The sequence below is a fragment of the Phyllostomus discolor genome, chromosome 3 (assembly GCF_004126475.2).
Source record: "Phyllostomus discolor isolate MPI-MPIP mPhyDis1 chromosome 3, mPhyDis1.pri.v3, whole genome shotgun sequence".
Taxonomy (NCBI): Eukaryota; Metazoa; Chordata; class Mammalia; order Chiroptera; family Phyllostomidae; genus Phyllostomus; species Phyllostomus discolor.
In genome coordinates, this window is record NC_040905.2 from 60500893 (window position 1) to 60527971 (window position 27079).

Genomic DNA, 27079 nt, shown 5'->3' on the forward strand with positions numbered 1-27079 from the left:
AAATGTTAGAAAGTGCACGAAACCAATTATCTTGACTTTTCTGTAAAATTTCCCATAGTAATATAAGCATGATGAAGGCAACATGTCTTCTATTTCTTGCGTATGACAGCATTCTTATTTCTGACTTAGAGACTTATTTTCATCCTGAAGGGATTTCTGTACTTTTCAATCAAGATCTTCCCTAAGACTCACCTTCCATGAACACACCACACATATTCATACATTCATTCTGATAGCCTTGGAGTAGCAAAAGTCTTGCTGCATGTAACCCTCATCTGGATATTTATTTTATGCTGCAATCTACATTTCAGTTGCTGGCTGCTTTGCCTCAATGAGATCATAAACTCCTCTAGGATAGGGTCCAGGACTTTTAAAACCCTGGTTAGTGTATACTAAAATTCTCTCTCATTCTAACTTAAATCTTCATAGCATATACTTATCAAAGGAATTTAAATGAATTAAAGATCATGTAAATTTACTTTTATTGTGTTATAGATGATAATGTGCTTAAAACCCACTCAAATTAACACTATAGTTTTGTTGACAAATAGTTTTGTTTTACTGGATCTAATTTTACATTTTCCAGATAAAAGAGTTTTCATGCTTAAAGAGTTCTTACAGATTGTCTAGGTCATCCTATGTATTTCCAGTCCTGAAATTTTTCAAGTTGAGGAAACACAGGAGTTGAATGACTGATCTAATTTTATAGAACTTTTAAATAAAAAACAAAACCAGAATTAAATGAATTAATGCATAAATATGCTCAGACCAGTGCTTGGTTGATATAGGAAGGGCAAGAAATATTATTGGGGGATTCCTGGTCAAGATGGAGGCATAGGTAGAAATAGCTTGCCTCCTCACACAACCACAGCAAAATTTACAACTAAACTACAAAACAACTATCACCTGGAATCATCAGACAATGGAGCTGTATGGAAGTCTGGCAACTGAGGAAATAAATAAGCCACATTCATCCAGATGGGAAAGAGGGGCAGAGATATGGAGAAATGTGGGGAGGAACGGAGATGCTGAATGGGTGGCCCCACACCCATGTGTGGTGGATAAAAATCAGGAGGAGAGAGAGCTCTGCAGCAAGGGATCCCAGCCTTACACCAGACCACCCAGCTCAGGGTTCCAGTGCCAGAAAGCTATGTCCCCATAACTTCTTGCTGCAAAAACCAGTGGGGGTTGGGGTGGTGGAAGAAACCGCAGGATTCTCAGGTATGTCCTCTTACAGGGTCTGCAACAGACTTAGCACTTACACAGACTCACTCCCTCTGGGCTCTAGCACCAGGGCCACAGCTGGAAGGGCATCAGTGGCATACAGGGAGAAACCGAAGTGCCTGGCATCAGGGTGAGTGCTGGGGGACAGCTCCCTCCTGGACAAAACTCCAGAGGACAGAGGCATTGCCCCCTTTCTGAGCTTTCCCCCACAAAGAGTGGTGACACTGTATCTGAGATTTCATCAGCCTGGCTCACAAGGGTTGCCCTGCCCGGGTCATAACCTAATGCTCCACCCCATCCACTTACAGGTGTGCTTTTCAACAACAGGCCATGCTACCAAGACAGGGAGTCAAAGCAGCTCTACCTAATACACAGATAAAAACACAGGTAGCCTGCCAAAATGGGGAGACAAAGGAATATGGTCCAAATGAAAGAACAGAGCAAAACTCCAGAGAAAGAACTAACCAAAATGGAGATAAACAATCTATTAGATGCAAAGTTCAAAACACTGGTTATTAGGATACTCAAAGAACTCACTGGGTACTTGAACAGCACAAAAAAGACCCAGGCAGAAATGAAGATTACACTAAATGAAAAAAAGAAAAATTTACAGGGAATCAACAATGGAGTGGATGAAGTCAAGAATCAAATCAATGATTTGGAACATAAGGAAAAAAAAAACATTCCATCAGAACAGCAAGAAACAAAAAGAATCCAAAAAACCAGGAATAGGGTAAGGAATCTCTGGGACAACTTCAAGCGTACCAACATTTGCATCATAGGGGTGCCAGAAGGAGAAGAGAAAGAGCAAGAAATTGAAAACTTATTTGAAAAAATAATGAAATAAAACTTCCTTAACTTGAAGGAAATAGACACACAGGAAGTCCAGGAAGCACAGAGTCCCAAACAAGGTTGACTCAAAGAGGATCACACCAAGACATATCATAATTAAAATGCCTAAGTTTAAAGATAAAGAGCAAATCTTAAAAGCAGCAAGAGAAAAGCAGACAGTTACATACAAAGGAGTTCTCATAAGACTGTCAGCTGATTTCTCAAAAAGAGACTTTGCAGGCTACAAAGAACTGGCAAAAAGTATTCAAAATGATGAAACACAAGGGCCTATAACCTAGATTACTCTATCCTGCAAAGCTATCATTTAGAATGGAAGGGCAAATACAGTGCTTCCCAGGCAAGGTAAAGCTAAATAAAGGAGCTTATCATCACCAAGCCCTTATTATATGAAATGTTACAGGGATTTATTTAAGAAAAAGAAGAAGATCAAAACTATGAACATTAAAATGGACAATAAATTCACAACCATCAACAATTGATTCTAAAAAAACAAACTAAACAAAGTAGTAGAACAAAAACAGAATCATAGATATAGAGATCCCTTGGATGGTTACCAGTTGGGAGGGGGAAGGGGAAGAAAGCGTGAAAATATGCAGGGATTAAGAAGTACAAATTGGTAGGTACAGAATAGACAGGGGAATCTTAAGAACAGTATAGGAAATGGAGTTGCCAAAGAACTTATATGTGTGACCCATGGACCCGAACAAATGGGAGTACTGCCAGAGGGAATGGGGAGTACTGGGTGGATGGGGACAAAGGTAGAAAAATTGGGACAACTGTAATAGCATAAGCAACAATATATATTTAAAAAAGAAAAAAAGAAATAATATTTGCCTTAGAACCAAGGTTTCTGTATGGCTAGTTCAGTACATTTTCCACTTTTATTTAAAACATACTACTTTAAAATTCTATGGTAAAACAAGTAAGACCACTATTTGGGGAGTATGTTATATACTCTTTTATGAGCATAGGATATATGAAAGAAATCAGGCAGAGGCTATTGTTAGAATAGGGTCTGGCTAGTCTTTCTTCCCTGAGGTTACAAATTGGCTGCCTGAGGGCCTGACCTGGAAGATAGTAGTTTCATTTGACATATAGTAGTTTTGAGAACTTAAGTTACAAGACTAAAATTAGAGTGATTTCAAGTAATTATAGGGATTCTGGCTTATTTGAGAAAGCTGGAAAATCTGACACTAGGCTTGCACTCTTACATGTTACCAATAAGTTGATGTTTATATTTATAATTCCTGTTCTTTAGCTAAGGCCTTAATTATGAATAAGACACAGAATGATTACTTGAAATCATGTAGTAGGAAATACATTGATCAGGCCCTCACCAGTGTGGCTCAGTTGGGTGGTGTTGTCCCTCAAAGTAAAAGGTCGCTGTTCGATTCCCAGTCAGGACACATGACTGGGTTGTGGGTTGAGTCTCTGGTGGGCAGGTATGAGAAGTGACTGATGAATGTTCCTCTCTCACATTGATGTTCCTTTCCTTTTCTTTCTCATTCCCTTCCCTCTCTCTAAAAGTAAATAAAGTCTTAAAAAATACATCTAGTCAGAAAACACTAAGTGATACTTGCAAACTATACCTGTTTGCTAGCCATACCTAAGTAGCTATTTCCTATGGTAGGAAACAAGATTGCTATAAAAAGATAAAAAAAGGTCACTGAAATGTTTAAAAGGTTAATGATAATTTAACCAGAAAATCTATTTGAAGAGAAGAACCCACTCCCTGTATTTCAGTTACATAAGATACCACTGTATTTCTCTTTTATGGGAAATGTTGGTCTAATAGCCTTGATTCATGTGTTTAATAAAAACAGATGATACAACTATATTTGGAACCATTTTTCCCTTAAATTAAAAATAGCTCTTAAGATCTGAAAATATTTTAGCGGGCCTGCTTTTGACCAGAAGTAAGAAGCTATAAGAAAAAAATTAAAAATAAAAATAGGTTACAACACATTAAATATTCTCCCTCTGCCACCTTAAGCTTTTTGGTGCTAAAACATATGCTCTGCCACCTGCAGATAAAAGTCACACACTGAGAGTGTATGTTCTGACAAGAATTACTAGTTTCAAGTGTGCCTAGTGATTTTGGACAGTAGCACTTTAGAAACCTTCAATCTGGCAGTTTTATCACTACACATTTTCTAAGCATTCCTATAGTTTAAAGTTGTACAAGTTTTGGAATCTGACCTTTGGGAGAAAACAAAATGAAGTGAAACAAAAAGGATCCCAGGGTAGCATTTTGAACCAACTGGTTACACACACACACACACACACACACACACGCGCGCGTGCGCACGCACATGTGCATGAGCAAACACATGTATAAGTATTTATATAAATATATGTATATATGTATGTGTATATATATAATGTCAGATACAGATCTGCCCCCCATTTTTATGTCCCAATGACAAGCAATCAAAGGTGATTTGAATTTCTGATTTTCTGACAGAGTAAAATGACCAATTGCAAGACCAAGACAACCTCTATTCCTAAGTGCAATGGAGAATCTGTCATAGGAGTTCAAAGTTATTGTTATTCCATAAGGAATGTATTTTCCCATTTTTATAGTTTTTTTAACCTTTGCTTAATTTTCTATTTTACTTTATTCTGTACTTATATATTTAATGTGTCATCTTGTTCCAAATCAGTTTATGACTTATAAAACGGAACCCAGGTAGGATTTCCAGAGAAGGCAAGTGAAGAGGTTGACAAGTCCTCTCCCCAAATAGAACTAAAAAGTCAACAAAATCAGTACAAGTACAACCAGGTCAGCACTCTAGAAATCAACCAAAAGCAAACACCACACTGGGAGATTTCTTTTTTTCCCTGTGAAAAACTGCCAGTGTACAGGTTAGTATGGTGGCAGTCTGTGGCAGGCAGCATTTTTCCAGGGTAGATACAGCTGTGAAAGCTTGCAGATTCACTGATAGAGGGGTCAGACTTGATTTAGACTAGAAGGAGAAATACCTGTGCCCAATGGTGTTATCAGCAAATAAGGCAAACTTGGTAAGAAACTAACCATAAAAGTCTATATGGCCCTGAGACCCTGCAGTAAGGACCTCAGTTAGGATGAGTGGCAGACCAGCAGACTAGCTATAAATTTAATACGGAGATCTTGGAAATATGAGAGCCACTGAGGGACTAGATGAACCCCTGGCACATCATTCCTGACTGGTCAGCTGAGCACTGGCACAGAAGTCCTAGTAGGAAAGCTCAGTAGAAAATAAAAACTTGGGGTAATCTACAGAACTGCATGAACTTTGACTACACTGCAACTCATACACAGATCCATCCACAGAGCCTCCCTGGCCTGGGATGACTGCATATAAACTCTGACCATTAAACTATGCAGGCAAAGGAGTGATCTCTAGCAAGCCAGACTAAAATAAAATAAAAATGGGAATAATAATAAAAAAGAAAGAACAGCGGTATCAGCATGCACATCCTGAAAGGGAAGACAACCTATAGAGTAAGCCCAGGTGAGTTTCTTAAAACAAAAGAAAAACAAATGAAAAACAGAAGAAATAGCAACAACAACTCTCAAGGGAAAAATTCAGAATCTGCAGTTGCTGTCATTACTCCTAATCAACACTATATGGGTCACAGACAGTGGAGTAAGGCAGGAAAAGGGACCAATGGCATGCATATTAGCAGGAAAGGAAGTTCATAGATTGCATGGTCCTGTATGTAGAAAATTCTAAAGATTTACCAAAAATTCTAGAACTCATAAATGTGTTTTAGCAAGCTCACAGAATATAAAATCAATATGCAAAAACTCAATATTAATTCTTTACAACAGTGATAAACAATTTGAAAATGAAATTAAGAAAAGAATGTCATTCATGATAGCATCAAAGAGAACACTTAAGAATATATTTAACAAAAGAAGTGCTACAAAACTAAAATTAAAGGTGATCTAAATAAAGAACAAAGTAGAAGTTATACTACCTAATTTGAAAATTTAGTATAAAACTACAATATTCAAAACAGCATGGTACTGGTATAAAAAAAGATATGTGAATCAATGAAAAAAATACAAAGTCTATTAATAAGCCCTTGTATTATGGTCAATGGATTTTTTATTTTATTTTACTTTTTATCCTCACCTGAGGACATTTTCTTCATAGCTTCTAGAGACTGGAAGGGAGAAAGAAATACCCACGTAAGAAACATCTATCGTTTGCCTCCAGTATGCGCCTGGACTGGGGACCATACACGTCCAGACCAGAGATGGGACTTGCAACCAAGGTATGTGCACTGACCAGGAATAGAACCAGCAACCTTTTGGCTAGGGAGGAAGCTCCAACCAACTGAGCCATACACATCAGGGTGGCCTATTTATTTTTGAGAAGGGTCCAAGACAATTCAATGGGGGAAAGTATAGTTGGGTTTTTGTTTTGACATGTGAACATCTACTTTTCCACTAGATGTCTACATGTCCAAAAATAAACTTAGATCTTTATCACATACCACAAACACAAAAAGTCAACTAAAACTAAATCATACTTAAATGTGAGGTAAACTATAAAACTTCCACAATAAATAATAGGAGATAATATTTTTTATTTTGGATTTGGAAAAGATTTCTTAGATGTGACACCAAAAACATGACCTGTAAAGGAAAAGAATGACAAACTGAATTTGATCAAATTTTGCACTCATAAAAGCTGCCACTGTTCAAAACATACAAAGACAAACTACAGGTTGGAATAAAATATATGTAAAATCACATATCTGATAAGAAACTTATATCCAGAATATAAATATATAAATATTCCAGAAACTTATATCCAGAATATAAATATACATAAATATATTTTATATAAATATATAAAAATATATATAAATATATATAAATATATTTTTAAAAACTCATAAGGATTATGAGCTAAATATCAGAAAAATAGGGAAAAGAAATATAGACATTTCACCACAGAATATATATGTGTGGCTAATAAACACATGAAAACATATTACTACCAAAGAGTCCCCAGAGAAATACAAATTAATCCATAATTTGTTAACACCACACACCTACTATAATGGCTATAATAAAAAACACTGACTACACCAAGTGTTGGTGAGAATGTGGAGAACCTGAAACTCTCATACTTTGTTAGTGTGAATGTAAAAAGGCATAGCCACTTTGAAAAGAGTTTTGCAGTTCCTTACAAAGCTAAATTTAAACTAATCATATGACCCAGGAATTCCACTTCTAGGTATACACTCAGGATAAAAGAAAACATGTGTCTGGACTTGATGCATATGTGAATGTTCACAGCAACATTATGCAAATAGCTGCAGATTGAAAGTAATTCAAATGTTCATCAACTAGTAAATGAATAAAGAAAATGAGATACATCCATACAATGGAATATTATTCAGCAATATAAAGGAATGCACTACTGATACATGCTACAACATGAGTAAGTCCCCCAAACATTAATGTAAGAAAAAAAAACCCAGACCAAAGACCATATATTATATAAATCCATTTATATGATATTTTTAAAACTTTATAAGACTGCAGATCACTAGTTGTTTGGAACTGTGGTTGGTGCAAGACTGACTGAAAATGGGCATAAATAAATTTTGGGGGGCAACAGAAATATTCCAAAATCAGTTTATAATGATGGTGGTACAGTACTAAATTTGCTAAACCATTACTGAATTGTACACTTACAGGAGAATTATCTTACAGTATGTAAATTCTACTTCAATAATGCAATATATTAGAAATAGAAAATATAAAATTATACAAAAGTTCAAAAACATTTGAAGGCAGCAAGGCAAAAGCACAAATATAAAAGGAAATAATAAATTGGTCTGATGAATCCTGTTTAGTTGCTACAAGTGAGTTGTAAATTTAGCTCTACGCTTCCAAATGGCTAAAACTAGAAGGGAAACACAGCTGGTGTGTCAGTGGTTCCCAAACTTGGGGAACCCCTGGGGGTTACTTAGGGATCTTTTAAAAAGGCTAATGCTGGGCCCCCATCCAAGACAACTTGGATAAAACTTTAATAGGAAAGAGGCTTTGGCTGCCATGTAATGCTCTTTGGGAACAAAACTTGGGAACCACAGGATTTCTCTAGTGGCTCCTCCTATGAGAAGACCTCATGAAATGTAGTGGGTTTCTGCCTCTAAACCAGCCATCCCCTGGTCCATGGTGGGTCCCGAATGGGTTACAAGGGCGCAGAGAACACTGATCCTTCAGTCCTCAGGGCAGCTGGGGGGACCAGGGACAGCGGAGCTGCAGGGCCTGCGGCCTCCTGCCCTGAGCAGTCATCTCCACCCCACTGAGGACTTCAGGATCCTCAACACGTATTAGATTTTTACAATTTGTCATAAGATAAAAAGCATCTTGTCTAATATACCTATAACAGCTGTAACAGGCAGTTAAATATAATTGTTACTTTTAATAAGCTGATTACGAAACAGAGAATACAATTCAGTTAAAACTTTTCTGCAAGGGGGGCCAACAATGTCCAGTTATCTGCTATCTAGTTTCATTTATCTCAGTTTTATATGTGGCTACAAAGCCCACCTGAACTCCTATTAGGTGACATTTATGTTAACAAATTTAAATTATTTAAAAATGAGGTCATCTTTATTTATACCATGTTGCCAAATCTGACCAAAGCAAGTGGCTGTGCTGCCCAGTGAATGCCCCCGAGTGGCCTCGAATCTGTGACAGGCCTTGTGATCTTCACCTCTCCAATCCACTTCTTTCCACATTATTTTTTAAGCTCACTATGACTGCGACATAAACTACACTACAAAATTAAATATAAGCTTGTTATATTTGTGCTATGAATATTACATATTCATTTATTCATGAGGGAATGACCTAGATTTAAAGAAAGTTAACCTTTAGTCTGAACCTTTCCCTCCCATTCCATCTAAGTTAATTCCGCACACTGTTTACAATGCACAATGCACGGCATTACGATTCTACCCTTCAGAATTTTTTTTTTTGGGGGGGGGTGTAAAATTTCAGATAAAATTGCTGGCACAGAAGCCTACCAATACAGGGTATGGCTTACAGCTCCATATATTCTCCTGGTCACCTGCAACCCCTACTCTGGAGCATATCCCTATAGGAGTTTCCCCAGCAAATGTGACTTCGAAGAGATAGCCTTGATAAGCACATTAGTCAACCTTTATGGTTCTCTACCCCATTAATCACATCACCACACCAGAGTTACACCAACTACCGACAGTAAAATGATCTTAACATATTAATTTCCCATATGACACATCAGATTCCTGTTTTATAAAAGGCTCTTGTTTTAAATCAAAAAGTTAGATTCTTGCCTATGTAATCACAATTTTCCATTTAACTATAAAGAAATTCCATTCTTCCCCTAATGAATTTTTACTGTCTATAAAAGTGAACCAAGAGGATTTTACTCTAGTTATATGAATATTGCAATCACTTTTGTTGACTCTGAAAATGAAAGAATAAAGTGTAGGAATACACTTATATTTCTTAAATATATGAGTAATCAAAAGAGGATTTCACTGAAAAGTACAAATGTAAGGAAAAAGGAAAACATAGTGAGTGTTCAGCACTTATGGATAACACTTAAGCAAAACTATAGCTACAAATGTTTCTAAAAACCCCTGACGTCTCTCTGATTCATTTAAAATTTTATCACAAATATAGAACTGCATTCCACTGCAATCCCCTTAAGTCATCTTGTTAAATTTTGTCACAACATGTGTTACTATAGTTCTACACTTACCTTTGCACTTTGTAGTGTGTAGCAGAGCAACATAATTAACCACTGCTAGGTAGTGTTTACGTTAGTTCTCAAAAGGTTAAGAAGCTGATTATAACTAAAATCAGCTTTGCCTGAGGCTTCAGGGGCTCTGTGTAATCAAATTAGACAAGCAGGGCACAGTGTCACCTAACACAAACCAGTGGCACTTTCTTCTTTGCTCTGACCCTTTCCTCTCCCTTTTTTATTAGAACAACTCATGCTTTGTGCTTTTACCAGATAATTTTAAAAGGCTTGTTTCTAATAAATTTGGCATGCAATCTCATAAGATGTCCACCTGTTTAGGAGTAATGAGAACAAGTAGAAAAATTTTTGAAAAAATTTTTTGAAGAAAACCTGCTTGTTGAAAAAGAAATCTACATTTAGAGAGGTTGAAATTTTTTTAATGTTTTCTTAAAAGTCAGGTGACAACATAACCACAGGTAAATGGCTTTTCAGACATTTCCTAGCTTTAGGTAGACTGCCAGTTTTGTTCTGCAGTATACCACCCAATGGTTTATCTACTTTCAGGAGAGCTCAGAGAACTTTATAAACCTGATAGATAGGCATTAGCATTCCTAAGAAATCACGCTAACCCCTTCTACTGAGTTAGAGCTCATCTTCTCTCCAGCTCTAATCTTTGAAGTCAGGCAAGGTGAACTGCGTAATGGACACATTCAAGGAAGAGGTTTAATAAGGTGAGGAGAGGAGCAAACCGGCCCTACTTCAGAGACTCCCTTTCCACAAGGTTCTTTAAATGCAGTCGAAGTATTTATTAGTCAAGTCTAAATCTTGCTGCCTGTGAGTCTAAAAGGAACAAAAGCACTCAACACTAAGGAGATATTAAAAAGAAATGCAATGGCAAATTTAAATGAAAATCTAGAATCTCCTTCTTAATAAAATGTATGAATCATTATTAAAATAATATGTAACATTTGTTACATTTTTTATCCTGTTATATTTAACTTTGAATGTTTGGTTCAAACTTGACATAATTATTACTTTGCTTGAAATACAGAAACAAAACGAAAGTAAACATCCCACAAATGAGTGATCAGGAGAAAATTAGTTTTGCTAATGATTTATTCTGGGCAATAAAATCAAAACTTGTTATTTTAATTGATTAAGTCATAAAGAGTTCCTGAAGAAGTCAAAGCTTGCTATTTGCACAGTCAGACAATTTCTGCTAATCCAGCAGTACTTAACAAATTCACATGTGGTTAGCTTGTCTTGCCATAGCTGTATATCACATTTCTGTGCTGCAAGCTGTGCAAAAAAAAATCAATATGCCAAGTTTAACAAAAGGACAGGAAACATGATGTTCTCCTATATTTTCAATGAACCTCAAATGACTCTGCTGTTCATACTCAGTACAATTTATGGCAGAGAAATGTATTCTTCAATGAAAAAAACTACAATGGAATGAATTATATAAATTCAGAGCTAAAGTTGTGCTTTATTCCACAATAACAATTTATTTAGAAGATTCTGACGTTGTGATTCAATGTGCACAGTACACTGAGCCATTCACAAGGCATAATTTTTTTTCTTAATGAAGGCTGAAGTATATTCTTTAGACCAAAGAAAGATACACTGTTCTATTTGTGGTAATACTTTGATATACGTATTTAATTTAGGTTTTAGACATCTTTTCAAACATCTCTTTTCACATGTGAAACATAGGATGAGATGGTATCTATTAAACAAATGCTTTAAATTCTAACACTAAGAAAAAAAATCCCAGTGGATCCTGAGCTACTGCACTGGTTAACTGCTTTTAGGTTTTTACATATTCTTTTACTGCTGCAGAAGTGTATTATGTGTGGAAGTAGATTAGGATGAAAATGTTAAGAATGAGGTAGGAGTGGTCACGACCAGTAGGTCATCACAGAGCGGTGCTACTTCTGCCTTCTCAACTCAGCGATGCGGAACTAAGTGTGGCAAAACAACCAGGAAGTTGGACTTCAGCCAAAGGACTCAGAATTGTTGCCACAGTTGCCTCCTTTTTTCCTAAAGTAAAAAGAGAATTGGCATTTGCAATCTTCAAAAGGGCCATACATATAGAAAAACAAGAAAGCTAAGCAATCCACATATACAGGGAAATTCACTTAAACACACAGAAAATGCTTTGGTAATTTTTTTTTATTCTAATGAACAGCAGTAAATGGATCAATGGCACTTAGCTGGAGAGAGCATGTTAGTGATCAGTATTGAAGGTTTAAACTGTTACAAAAAAACCTCAGAAACACACTTATGTCTAACTTTCTATTACTGTATTATTTATAAGACAATTTGCATTTATATTATTGGGATCCATTTAAAAGAGGATAGGCATAAGGTTCCCAATTAGAAAATAACTATGCAATTATTTTAAGTGTTGAATAATATTAATGCTGTTATAAATGATCATGCCAGTATAATTTATATTCTTGTTTCAAAATAGAGAATACAGCATGACTCAGAAGAGTGACAAGAGGTTTCTATATGAATATTCTGGAAATCCAGAATGCCAGAGCTTGGGAAAAAATATACCAAGTTATACAAGTAGTAATTATTTGTATATTAAAATAGACTCTTTAAAGTTTGCTATCTCAATTAATAGTTACATATAAACCTCAATAGTTGTATGTCCCAAGTATATATTCTACACTCAGGAAATAAGACAGTTAACATTTTTGGAAAATACTTAATTATTTTAACAACCACAAAAAAAGGGTCTATCCATTTTGTTTCCAAGGATTGGTTTATTATTGACAAAAACTGCCTAAACACATTACTGAGTTTATGCTTAAATGGCAATTCAAATTATTTTTCCACATATTATATCTCTATAGATTTTATATTTGTAACTTTTTCTCATGTCTCTAAAGGTTCCTTGGTAGTACTTTCCTTGCCACTGGAAAACATCTATTAATGAGATTTCTCTACCACTTTATTGCCAATAAATCAAATCTAGAGATTCACTTCTGATGCAAATGCCTGGTCTCTTTTTTTTACATTTTTTATTTTTATTTTTAAAGTACACTTTACTAATTATGCTATTACAGTTGTCCCATTTTTCCCCTTTATTCCCCTCCACCCTGTACCCTTCTCCCACCAGCATTCCACCCCCTTAGTTCATGTCCATGGGTTGTGCATATAAGTCTGTTCTTGAGGCAACACTGTCATCCCTCTGTTGGATGTCTTCCTTAGATGTGAATCATTTCTTTAAATTCAAATGGAGAGGCTAACCTTCACTTTCTCTAGCACTACTTCATTTCTCCAGCATCGCCAGTATCCTCCCTTCTTACCTTTATAGGAGGTTTTCCTATAATTTTTATACACCTCAAAATGTTGGAATCTTCACAAAATTATCCTGAGTTTTCTGCCATTGCTATTACCTATAGGCCAGAATGAACCAGGTGTTGCAAGCTGAAACATTTAATCTCTGAATTCTTAGTGCATGCAGTGCATATTTGATTCACTATCAATTAAGGAATTAGAAGAGAGGATTATGGAATCATCTATCTAACTATCTAATAGTTAAAATGATGAGAGATCCAGAGAGTTCAATAACTGGCTTGCATACTGGTTAGTGACTCTCATCATTCTGTACTCACATTATGCCTTTTTAGTCCCCTACAAATATTATGCTCCTCAAAACAGAACTAGGTAGAACCATCAATTACTACATTTCCTACATAAAAGGTTTCTACTACTTTCAATCAACATATTCTTTCTGTTTCTACTGTTAAAATTTCCTTTCACTTTTTCAACATACGAGGAGCGTGACTTCTGGGTCTTTTCTTCCTTAATTCTTTCTTTCTTAAATATCTGTTAAATGATGTGTGCAAAGGTTATCTTGCCCAGTAACTGTTGTGATAACATTATTTCCTCACAGAAATTGTTTAATTATCTTTCCTAAGTCAAACTCAACTTTTCAAAATGTCCACCTACTATCTATCTTCAATAAACTGGTTTTAACTTCTCATTTTTCCACCTGTTTTATACCCTTCCTCTACACAGGTAGATTTAAAATCCTTTGGCTTCTATTTCTAGCACTCAGAAAATCCATTTGGGTTACCACTCTTTAAAAAAGCTTTATTTTTCATTTTCTTTATGCTTTCCTGAGAGTTTCACAGTAGGTTTCTTTCTCTCCCAATCTAGAGAAGACGAGGATCATTTTGTCGTTTACCCTTATCTAGTCAGGCCATCAGGCCTTTTCCTTTTCAAATATCTCCAAGATATACGAGTCTTGATGAAATCCATTTAATTACTGAATGGCACTCAATAGCCACATGCTATTGCCATCATTTAATCTTCAACTGTACTTCCTCATATCCTTTGATTTTCGAAACACAAAATGCTGGAATTGAAATAGATATTAAAGGTTCCCTAATCCCTAACAAATGTAAGAATTCCTTCTTTCAAATTCTTGAAAAGTGGCCACTGAACCTTTACTGGAACGCTTCAAAAGACAGAAAGCTCAGTAGTTTACAACGCAGCCCACTCCACTCCCACACATGTCATTACACTGAGCCTATTTAATTTCCATAATCCAGAATCAGAGACTGTCACAAAGTTTCAGAACATCATATATGGCTCAGGGTTGAGAACAGCTAAATCACTAAGTCTTCTGTGAGTTCCTTTGGTGCCATAATTTAAGATTTGGATGCTACTGACTACATTCAAGAGCTGCTCCTCCCCACCCTTTTCCCTGTGGTACTGAATACTGCCCATCAGCTGTACCAAATTCAAAGAAAATAGTCTTAAATTTTTTATCTGGGCCATTAAAAGAAAAATTACAAATCTTTAGCCAATGCTAGTTCTACAGTTCTCAAGAAACTGGCCTTTGCATAGTATTTTTGTAGCTAGTAATAAGGTACCTACTTAGTTATAAGGACAGGATAAGATCCAACTTTAATACATTAAGGTACATGAATATATTTAGCTACATTTCATGTAGCTAAAAAATTCTATATGCATAAAAACTTTCTTTCTTTACCTAAAAAAAGCACGTGCTTCCAAGGACTACATTTCAAGCAATTATGTGGAAAAATCCATGTTTTATATTTCATTCAACTTTACTGATTCTGGGCCAAATATTAGATTCACCTTCTAATTTTTCATTTTGTGATGCCTAATTAAAGTGGTAGGTGTATACACAATCTTATCTACATGTGTATATTATACTTTTGAAATAAACATAATTAAGATCATTATATGTTTAATGTGAACAGAGCCTAAGACCTTGTGGTAAAAGGCATAATTTGGGGAAAAGTAAGTAAACAAATAGGGTCTATTTTTTAGTGGTAAAATCTTGAAATTAAGTAAATACGCTAACTGCCTGGACTGGTTTAACTCTGAGGTTGGTTTAAAGGGTAGTTTTTAATTTGATAGGTTTGGAAAAGGGGAAGGTGGGAAGCAGAGGGGTAGGACCTAGCGAGGCAGCTCTGCAAGATAAATTGCTGTTAGGGTGAAGCGGCTGGTTACAGTAATAGCTGAAAACCGTAAGTGTTACAGGCTTTGAAGTCAGTTCAGCTTTGATGTCTTACTTTCATAGCTAATCATAAGATAGTATGGAAGAGGAATAAAAAAATAAGACTTTCCAATACTGTCCTTGGTGTCACTGCTCAGAAAATCCTATCATGAAAAAGACTGGTGTCTGTGTGAACTTTTAAGTAGCACTGGTCTGCTTCTTAGTTTTAAAAAGTTTAAATCATTGATGCAATAATTAAAATTGTTAGTCTATGTCATGCACATGGCTTTTTAAAAAACATTCTTAAATTTGTTATTAGAAAATATCAATCAATAAGGAAAAAGGTATTAATGATGATTTGAGGCTGTCACTATGCTCTAAATACTACTTAGATCGAGTTATATATATGTGGCTCCCAACCTTGACAGACTTATCAGCTGTGGACTGATAACCCTGCCTGGAAGGAGCCTTAGACATCAACCAGTACAAGACTGAAGCTCAGAGAAGCTGGCTTATTTCGGAAACAAAAGATGAAGTTGCCAAATACACACATACATACACATAAATTAAATCAATGATGACCAAAAGACGGCATGTAGAAATAAAGGGATAAGAGCATCTTGGGAGTTGTCGGCTGGAAGAATACTTATAGCAATTTCATGTTTAGACACAGCATTGTTTCTCTAACTTTGTTCTGTGTAACACCTTTATGCATTATGCCATATGTACAAACTATCCAGTATTTTCCTTATATCAGGTAACTTTTTTTGTTTCTTTTTTTAAAAGATTTACTTTTAGAGAGAGGGAAAGGCAGGGAAAAAGAGAGGGAGAGAAACATCAATGTGTGAGGGAACCATCAATCAGTTGCCTCTCACACGCCTTCAACTGGGGACCTGGCTGGCAACCCAGGCATGTGACCTAACTGGGAATCGAACCACTGACCTTTCCATTTGCAGGCTGGCACTCAATCCACTGAACCACAATAGCCGGGGCTCAACTAATTTTTTCTATTTGCCTAGTCTTAAGCAATAATATCTATTAAATGGGTTTCCTGTGTTATTTACCTTTTTCTAATATATATTAAATAACCAAATATTTACAAAAACAAAAGTGGTTCACCCATGAACCACCAGTAATATGCGTATAAAAACACTGGCATGGAGGACTCAAAGGAAGACTATACCCTAATTATTTCTGTGGTATATAAATCAAAACTATGATTTTTAAAGTCTGTACTCCTTAAGTATTTAGATGTCTATGTGTCCAGTGACATAGGATAACTTGAATTTTACATTTTCTTTTATTTCCTACCATAAAACTCTGTTTAGCTATTAGAACCTGCCCAGCTTACTTGATGGATAATGAATAATCTATAAACATTTCTGTAATACATATGATAGTAACTGATAGTCCAAGACCAAGGTAGTAACATAAAAAGTTGAAAAGGAAAAAGTTTCCTTTTGACTCTTTCTTAATAGTGCTGTCTTGCTACCTATTACTTGAAAAGAAAAAAAAATCTCTGTAGCTTTTTTAGGTAGCAGAAACACTTTTACAGGCACAACTTTAATGGGGAAAGGAAAAGAATGATTAAAGTTCTGGAGCATTCCTCTCATGTATGTGTTGGTATCATGTAATGAGATGACAAACAATCCAAAGGCAGATACTGGAAGAGAGGGGTTAACTACGTCTCATGGAGACCAGTGTTAATTCTCTATTAAATTCTTATCCTTTAAGTGCAATAGAGTTGACTGTAAACATAAACAAAAGCCACTGGTGGGCAATTAAATTTGAAGAAGTAGCCCATAAAAAGTGGAATATTCAGTATGTATTAGAATCGGTTATACAATATCTGACTTAATAGTTAGATTTTAAGCATTCCTCTTATAATACATGTTAAATGGCCTCAACAAATCATATTCTATAATGTAGCAAGATGACAATTTCAATGTAGTCTAAGGATGGTAGGACAAGAACATTAAAGCAAATTAATCTATAATCCTTTATCAATACTAAAAGGTTGAAAATCCGCAGGCATTTGTAACAAGAACTTTAAAATGAATTTGCCACTCCTAAAGTCATCTCACTGTACAGGAAAGAGGAACTTGGCATGTGACCAATAAATTATGAGAGAGCAACACTTCTGGGTTAGAGGGCACTGATGACTTCAACAAATCTCACCAGCTAGGGCAGCAGATTAAGCCAGGGGATAGGCTGCCCTACAACCTTAACTTGTTAATACCTTTAAATTCTTAAGAATGGCCTCTAGTCTGCACTTTCATATTAGTTGTTAGTTACACTAATTACAGCTTAACTGGTATTGTTGGTACCAGTTTTTCCCTCAAAAGACGTGTAGAGATAGGTTATCTCTAATAGCTTCAAATAACTTCGGCTAAATTCTGTTGTACACATTAGGAGCACTTACCTCCAGTTTTGAAAGGGTCTTTTATAGACATCAAAGGAAAGACACTAAAAGCAATGTGTGTTTGTGGATTCTATAAAGCATTTCATATAGGAAGCTGTAAAAAATAAGAACAGTGACTAGAACTTTAGAATAGTTTAAAACAAGGTAATTTATTTTTTATGTTTATTTTTAAGATATAGGAGCTGGTGATTTCAAATATAAGGAGCTAGCTATACCTTAACCATGCTAGTGAAGTAAAAAATACTTAGCCCATGAAATTCCCTCAAAATTTATAGTTCTTAGAAAGGGATAATGAAATTTCTATCATGATCTTTAGAACTGTTATAAGTTCAACATTTACATTGATGTTGACCTAACATTATATGGAATTGTGCAGAGATTCCAAACCCATTTACCAAGATTCAAATACCATCTGTGAAGTTACAGTAAATTATTCTGTAACATTAATCTTTAAACCCAGGCACTAAATCAGAACAGAAACATACCAAAGAGATTTAAAACAAGAGAGGCATAACTGAATTATTGAGACTAACAGAAACAGTCTTATATAAAACAGTTGCAGGTTCTCAATATTACATTGTTTTTTCTTTGAATGAAACATTATTACTTCTACCTTGTAAAAATTAGCAATATCTAAGTGACACCAATGCCAAGGAAGCGTGAAAACGGCAGCTGAAGGGTGCTGTTAGTTAATGTGTGCTCTGAGTTCAGAAATACAGCAATGAAGTTTTGGATATATAAACTAAACACAATAGAAAGTAAGTACTGATGTTACAAAAAGAAACTATTTTATAAAAGGAAATCTTTAAACCAAACCTTTTGTTCTTAAAAGATGTTGACCAACAGAATTTTGACTTAAATGAAACTCTTTGGGAAAATGGAAAGAAATAATTAGAGTGCTATGTGTCATCAATTCCAAAATGCCATTAATTTTCAGATTCATTAACTCTATAACTTAAAAGAAAAAACACTGCCAATTAAGCTATGACATAATGCATTCTAATCATGCTGATTACAAGGTATATTAGAAATTCAGGTAGTTAAAATTGCATTCTATAATCAATGAAATATAACACTTTATAATAAATTGACTTGTCTATCAATATATTTAATGAATAAGTTATTTCTGTGAAAGTAATCCAATTTTGAAATATAGTTACTTAGTGATATCAAATAATTTTATTGTATATAAAACACTGACAAGATATTGACCATATATTTTCTATCTTTTCTGAGGATAGAAGAGGAGGAAGAACAGCTGATACATTAGTGGTTTCAGTGTACTTGACTAATATATTGATTAACTAATGTATCCATTTTGTCCCACCAAAGATTTATGGCAGATAACAAAAGGACCACACACAATAAAATAATTAGGAAAATAAGAAATAGAAAACTACAACTAGGGAAAAGAACAGAAACAAACTGTAAGAAACTATATTATTTTGATTAGATATATAAATAATTAATAAATGACAAAATAGGTCCTAGATTTAAAGCATAATATATTTATCTATGAGAGCTGAGGGACACTTTTGCCTTAAGTATAGGACACTGCTAATCACAAAGAATTCCTATAAAACAGATTATTACAATCTACTATTTTAAAAAAGATTTTATTTATTTATTTTTGGAGAGAAGGGATGAAGGGAGACAGAGAGAGAGGAACATTGATGTGAAAGAGACACGTTGATTGGTTGCTTCTCATACACACATCGACCCAGGATGGAACCTGTAACCCAAGCACGTGCTCTGAACCGGAAATCAAAGTGGTGACCTTTTACTTTGCAAGACGAAGGCCAACCAACTGGGCCACACTGGTTAGGGCTACAATCTACTACTAGGTGTTGAAAAATAGGTACCAAGTAAAAGTATGGCCAAGAGAAAAATTAAGTATGGGGAAAAATAACCCCCAAATAACAGTATCTCTCTCTTGAAAAGATTAATTTGGTTGTACCAATAAAGTAGGATTAATGTAAAGGCTAGTGGACTGGTGGACTAAGTCTGTGTATGTTCAAATGTTAAAACTGGTCTATGGTACAGATGCTATTAAGCTACCTCAGGATATAGGTGAGTAAATGAGTGAGCACCACCCCGCTGGAAGGTACTGACTGGAATGAATAGTACTGCAGGTAGGCTCTCCACATAGTGGGTCTCACTCAGGGTTCTTGCAGTAATCAGTAAACAGAGCAAAAATGATCCAAGGCACTGTGTGAACATTTAGATGTATTTCAGAATCACAAACTTGAATAACAGTTTGCTGATGGATCAGTTCAAGTGTTTAAAATGTAGGATCTCCTTGTATTTAGTTATCCCACATTTCCTGTTCTCTCTGTATCGGAAAACATAAACACTTAATTGTGGCACTTACACTAGGTTTTCCAAGAACCCAGGGAGATTGATGCAAGAATGGGCATAGTGGACATATCAAAAACCCCTGTTTGAGGAGGCACTCCTCTTCAACTCACACAGTCCTTGTGGGGCTATCAATTACACTGTCATGCTCCCGCCCCAACCCCCTCATACACATGGGTGGCCCAGGCTGGGCAGTCATGGCCATTCATTCCCTCTGGATTCAAGGATTAGTTCAGGGATCATCATAGTGTCAAAGCAGGGCCAATCAGAGTTTTCCCTAAGATTCTCCTTCAGGTGCTAGAGCTTTTTCTCTGGGATAATTCTGAACAGAAGATGCTGCAATTGCTTGTACCTATCCACCTCCTTTATCCCCAGCCCATCAGTGTGAAGAAAGTCCTGTCTGCACGAAAAAGAGAATGTGGCCAGCCAGGAAGCAAAAGAGTAAAGAAGGATATAGAGGGAGAGTCTTGATGACGGAGTTTGAATTCCAGTATCTAGCAGTACCAGTAGATCTACTCTGCAGTTTTTCCATTTACATGAATCAATAAACTACTTTCTTTTGTTAGTAGCTTGAATTGGACTTATGTAACTTATAATGAAGACAGCTGTACTAATATAGTACAGCTGTACCAATATAGTAATTGGAAAGGGTAGGTTGTATTCTCTTTTTTCAACTTTTAAAAAAATGTGAGACTGATATCCATGTATGCATATTTAAATCTGTAAAATAGCCATATAGTGGAAGTATTTTTTAATATTAATATGTGTTTAAAGGCAAGAAGTTTCTGGATTATCCATGTAAGTGATATAAATAACTAAAAAGAGTAGGTAATCCAAAGTAATTCAGTATTCTAATACTTAAAATAATAAAGAGAGGAGGGTAGTGGGAGGAAAGAAGACATTTATTCTTGTGATTACAGTCTTCTAGGCACCATTAAAAGTAGTTCTCTGCATTTGCTGAGAACCCATGAGTCTCGTACTGGGAAAAAGCGCTGCAGAAATGAACTGGGAAACAGGGAAAGCTAGCTGAAGATCATGGTCTTGTTGTAGATAGTGCCCTGAACATACAACCCACTCACAAACGTTTGAGAGCTAGACAGAGCTATTTCTCTTGGGTAAGAAAATAGAAGTCATTGGACAATAAATGCTTTTCCAGAATGAATTTTCATAAACTACATCAGGTAAACCACTTTAAGAACTGACAGGAAAATAACTGTCACCTGGCATTATGATTTGCATGAGTTGTATTCCACCTCAAGTACAGTTATAAAGAACTCCAATAAAAATATCTGTGTTCTCAGAATCATTACCTATCTTCCACTTCCTAAATATCCTTATTAAATCCCCAAATAGCTAACTCTTAGAAACCTTAAGCTATTAGCCTATGTACCTTCTGGCTATTCTCTGCTGGTGCTAAGGGTTTGGAAAGGCAGTTGCCTAAGTCTGCTACCTTAAGCAAACTTAAGCAGACTTCTCAAAAGTATTCATCTCACTACTGTTTCATTATATGTACCTTGGAGATTTTCAGAAGTAATATTTATTAATAAGAAATAGATCTATTAAAGCTGGATCCTAATAGACTTTCTGGTTTGCCTTGAAAACAAAATCTGTCTGCTAAAGTAACTTATGCTAAAAAGGGTCACTCAGTAAAGACAAAGCATGTCGTATATTATCGAGACTCATGTATTTATCGATGGCTTCTGACACTGATGAGTCTGTATGCTTTGGGCAAAAATTTTCATCTTCAAATGCTACACTGATACTAAGGACTCATTTTATAAAGTTTTGTATGGATTACCATATGTGTTAAAGCATTTCAATATTTATGGATGGAAGCAACATTAAACTTAATAAAGAATAAAGGTTTAAGCACTGTACTGTTCATTATCCCTTGCTAAGTAATCTTCAACAATCCTAATGAGGTTTGTTGTTGTGGTGGTTGTTCTTAGAATGACTCTGTACAGGACTATTTTAGTCATTTTATTTCACATGAGAATAAAACAGATGCATTTTTTTAGTATAGAAATATACTGATATCTATTGATCTCCAGTGTCCTGTTAGGCACTCTCTTGCATCCTGAGCTGTGGGCAGAGACTGTATGACTGTGTTCCATGCCAGTCAAAGGGGTTTCTAATCAGACATTGTTTTTTGCAAACAAGTCAACTAGGCTACTGCATAAGAAGTCTTCGGAGCCTGATGGTTTTTTCAATTACCAAACCCTTCCCAGTGTTTCTTATGATAGTGTAACAAACTTAAAGGACCTTATTAACAACTATTTATCAAAGCCTGGTGGAGACAATTGACTCTTGAGAAGAATAGGCTGGTGGATCTGCTAACCATTAATATCATTAGATTTGCTGATTAGTGGTGCCAAGGCAAACAATCAGGAAGCTTTCTGCCAGTACAAAATTAATTTAGTTCCTGGAAGAAAGGCCTTCAGAACCTTAGATCTTAGTATTAAGACTTAGGCTGCTTGTCCTAAGTTATTAAAAGAACCAGCCACATGAAGAATAATTTTGTGCCTTAAATGTCTCCTAAAGATTGATATATTAATCTTTAAATATAACAGTAAGAAAATATTTCTCCTAAAGCATTTAGTAAGACTCATGTAATTAGGTCCATGTATTAAGAACCCTGAAACTTTTTTGCTATGGCTGTCAGTATTTTGTTTTATTTTAATTTTTAAAAGGCTTTATTTATTTATAGAGAGAGGGAAGGGAGGAGGAAAGAGAAGGAGAAAAACATCAATGTGAGGCTGCTTTCCATGCACCCCCTACTGGGGACCTGGCAGGCAACTCAGGCATGTGCTCAGACTGAGGATTGAACCAGCGACCCTTCGGTTCACAGGCACGTGCTCACTCCACTGAGCCACACCAGCCAGAGCAGCTGTCAGTATCTTAATCACTACGTTTAAGTCTCAATTGCAGTAACTGATCTTTATTTTTACTCAAAACAAACTCCTTTCATTTTCCTGCTATTTCTGACTTTTGGTCTTCCCTCTTTCTTCTCATACCCTCAATTTAACAACTCCTAGTTATCCTTTAAGTCTTAGCTCAAATTGTCCCTGCTTTTAAGAATGTTTACAGATACTCTTCACTGAGTTATATGCTACTTTCTTTATATTGTTCTTCTGTTCATTCCTCTAACACTGGCCCCTTAGTGAGGTGATCCCTGGTTTCTCGACTTCTTTCCTCTAACCTATGTGTTTTTTTATTTAATTCAAGATCTTGAGTGTCTTGTCCTTAAAAGGTGCTTAGTAGATCCTCAGTCACCGAGGAAGCATAGAGGTGTAATGCTACTACTTGTTAGAAAGTGAGAATGGGGAACCTGAAGGGAGAGGCAGAGTGGTCTAAGGCCACAGCAAGGATGCCTGGGAGATGGTCAAAGCTGCTGTGCTGGGCACTATGCTTTTGCTCACCATGCTCCAGCATTATCTTTGATCTACACTGCTCAAATTTTGTATAATGTATATAAAATATGAATATTAGTCTCTACACATACGCGTTTTGAAGAACAAGTGAGACACCAAACCACTGCTCTACTGATACTTTCAAAATTTAATATTTCCAAGAATATTAGCAGTATAAAAATATACTGTCATCAGATAATGTAATTAAATCCATATGCATATTTGTGATTAGGACAGGTGGAGTTTTATGGGTGAGTTGATAAATGCATATGGAAGTAAACATGCTAAAGACTTATAAGATGTTCCACTGAATAAATGAAATCATTACTGTCCTCATTAAAACAATGACAGAAAATCTATACTTGTTTTTTAGTAGAAAGTGGTATTTCATTTATGTGTGGTTTTATTTCAACTGCAATATCACTGGATCAACTGTGAGAAAATATTTAATCTCACAAATTCAAGCACCTTCTGTTTCCTAAATGTTCACATGGTGTGTACAGAGAATGTTCACCAAATAAATTGTTTACTGACTAATGCAAAAACTCAGTTTAAAAATAAAGTCGATACAATTTTTTATGGAGTGTGCCATTTCTGGAAACTCAAATAAAAAGGATAAATATTCTTTCACTTCTCATTTAAAAACATAACATTTTTGTTAGTATTTTACTTAAAATTTCTTGGCCCAGAAAATAAAAATTTATGGTGTAAGATTAACTATTTTAATGATGTGACACAGAAGCAGCAAAACATTCTTTTCCACCTGTGGTGTCAGTGCGATTGCTTCTTCAGGATGGAAAAGAACAACACAATAAATTTTTGTATTGTAAGTCTGTTCCCACCTCTTCTCTTTAGTTTAAATCTCAAAGGTAATACATATTTAGTGAGAAGACTGGTGCCATAAAAGTATGTCTGGAATGAGGTAATCATTTATAACATTTGCATGCATTTGATGACTTATTATTACAGAAAAAATGATTTACATTTCATACACTAAGAAAATGTTCTTGGTGTCTACTTTCACAATATTCTTAAAATGACATATGAAAATAATCAGTCTCTAAACACTTGCTATTAATTGTTTCAGGTCTGCTTTTCATAAATATAACCCAATCACAGTAAATTAAAGGCAAGTTACTTGACTGTCCTGTTACATTAGCTGGATGAAATTAGTGGCTGACAATGCTTGGCAGAAAGTGACAGGGCTTTCTCAATACTTCCTGGGGAAAGTAAAAATCACATCTTTATCAAAATATCTAAAATTTTCTTTCTATGATAAGGTCCCTCAATCTCACTGAGAGTTCAATGTTCTACTTCTACAATAGAAATAAGTAGCCACTGGAACTCTTTTTTTAAGATATTACTTGTATTTTTTTTCAGAATTTATTTGTTTTTAGAGAGAAGGGAAGGGAAGGAACAAGAGAGGGAGAGAAACATTGATTGGTCCTCTCTTGGACACAGCCTGACTGTGATCAAACAAGTAACCCAGGCATGTGCCCTGACCGGGAATTGAACTGGTGACCTTTCACTTTGTGGGACAATGCTCAACCAACTGAGCTACACTGGTCAGGATGCTACTGTAATTCTTCAGCCTATAAAATTATTGGTTGGGAGGGAAGAAATGTTATTTGTTTTGAAATTTTCCTGGAGGTCTGGGGGAAACCTAGAATGGTGACATTATCTATGTGAATGGCCTAGAGGTAGGATGCAGATCTGGGGCTGTCTGACTGTATGGTCAATGTCCTTTCTTTTCCATCATACCGCCTCCTTTACATATAAAGACTCCTTTGTACAAAAAACTAAACAAGTCTTTCTGCCTTCCAACACTTTCCCCTGCCCCCTGTCATTGCCAACACACAACTATATTTTCTCTATATCAGGAGTGGCAGGTTTTATGGATTGATTTGTGTCCCCTCCCCCCTCAATGTATATGTTGAAGTCCTAATTTCCCAGTATACCTGGGAATGTAACCCTGCCTGTTCAATTCCAGGTCAGGACACATGCCTGGGTTGTGGGCCGGGTCCCCAGTTGAGGGCATGTGAAAGGCAACCAATTGATGTTTCTCTCCCTTTTTTGCTCCCTCCCCTCCCCTCTCTCTAAAAATAAATAAATAAAATCTTAAAAACCAACAGATACAATAGAGAGAAACCAAGGAGAAAGGCTTGGAACAAATCCTTCCCTCATAGTCCTCAGAATGAACCAAAATTGATCATACCTTGATCTTGAACTGCAAATCTCCAGAACTGTGAGACAAAATTTCTGTTTTTTCAGCCACCCAATCTGTGGTACTTTGTAATGGCAGTCCTAGTAAACTAATATAGTAGATTTTGGACACAAAAAGCTAAAGTGTGTGGACATTCAGTGAAGAAATAGTATGAATCAAGGCAGGATTAAGTTTGCATTTGGGAGGGACAAGGGAGACCATGGCAGAAAATCAGGAAGGAAACATTAAATGGGAATCACAGTATGAGGACCTGTGTCACCCTACTCTATGCCTCCCTTCCCATAATCTGTATCCTCATATCCCCCATATTCAATCTGTGGTGTACTATTTTAGTCTTATTCAAGGAGGCTCAAACAATTACTATAAGCTAGAAACAACTTCAGAGATTATTGCTTTCAATTATATAATGCTGTATGGGTTTTCAAAAGTCTTTATCTAAATCCTACATTATATGTTCCCTTACCTAGTTGTCATTTGACAGCTAAGGAAAAGGACTATAATTGTCTCCCAATTACTATAATTCCAAAAGTCATTTCCCAATATCAGACAGTAAGTTTTCTACCAGCTGGGACTACTTTTTCTGTTCTTTCCTTTGTACAGTTTTGGCTATCAATTGTTGAGTACCTACTACGTGAAAGTTTCTAGAGATGCAAAGAGTGATTTGTGATGTATAAATAAGGCACAGTGAAAACACAATAGAGAAAAAGTACTGGATGCCTACTGTATAAAAGGGAAGTCCTGAGGGTTTCTTTTCCATATTACCTAATTTTATCTTTTTAACAACTTTCTCCTCCTGTCGACTGCTAGAGATATTTTACTGATGAGAAACTGAGGCTGAAAAAAGTAACTCATCCAGAGTAACAGAGAAAGTAGGTCACTAAGCCAGGATTTGAACTCACAAATGCCTGTCTCCCAAACTATGCCTGGCTATAGGACCATACTTCCTCTCCAGGTCCCTGTGGTTTAGAATATTTGTTAACAATTGATGTTATCAAAGGCAGCACTTTTATATTAGAACAGGAGGACTTGTACGAATAAATGTAAATGAAGATCCCCAATACCTGACACCCATAGTATTTATGAAGGTTGTTATCACATGTTTATTTGTTAAAGTAGATGCTTCCCATACTTTAAGCTCCTTGAGCGTCAAGAGGAGCCTGTTTTTGGTCACCACTGCAACTTAGCCACTGCTATATACTGTACTCAATTAATATTTATTGAATCTAGTTTAAATTTTAATTAGGCTGGTATTATGAGCTTAATTGTTTCCCCACAAAAATTCCTATGTTGAGGAACTAATCCCCAGTACACAAGAAGGTGACCTTATTTAGAGGAAGGATCTTTTTTTTTTAGTGAAAT

General features: G+C 35.7%; 1 protein-coding gene across 4 annotated transcripts in view; it reads right to left on the reverse strand.

The window, feature by feature from the left end:
- Window positions 1-27079, reverse strand: part of FAM172A (family with sequence similarity 172 member A) — a 410616-nt gene that overhangs the window by 95230 nt on the left and 288307 nt on the right. The window contains exon 11 of one of the 4 annotated variants that reach the window (XM_036020535.1): window positions 11083-11117. The exons of 2 other annotated variants lie outside the window; for them this stretch is intronic. In XM_036020535.1, coding sequence (XP_035876428.1) covers window positions 11098-11117 — 20 coding nt within the window. In that variant the 3' untranslated portion in view covers window positions 11083-11097. Of the gene's footprint in view, window positions 1-11082; window positions 11118-11677; window positions 11862-27079 lie in introns of those variants that run through there. One more of the 4 variants, XM_036020534.1, reaches the window with a different exon arrangement.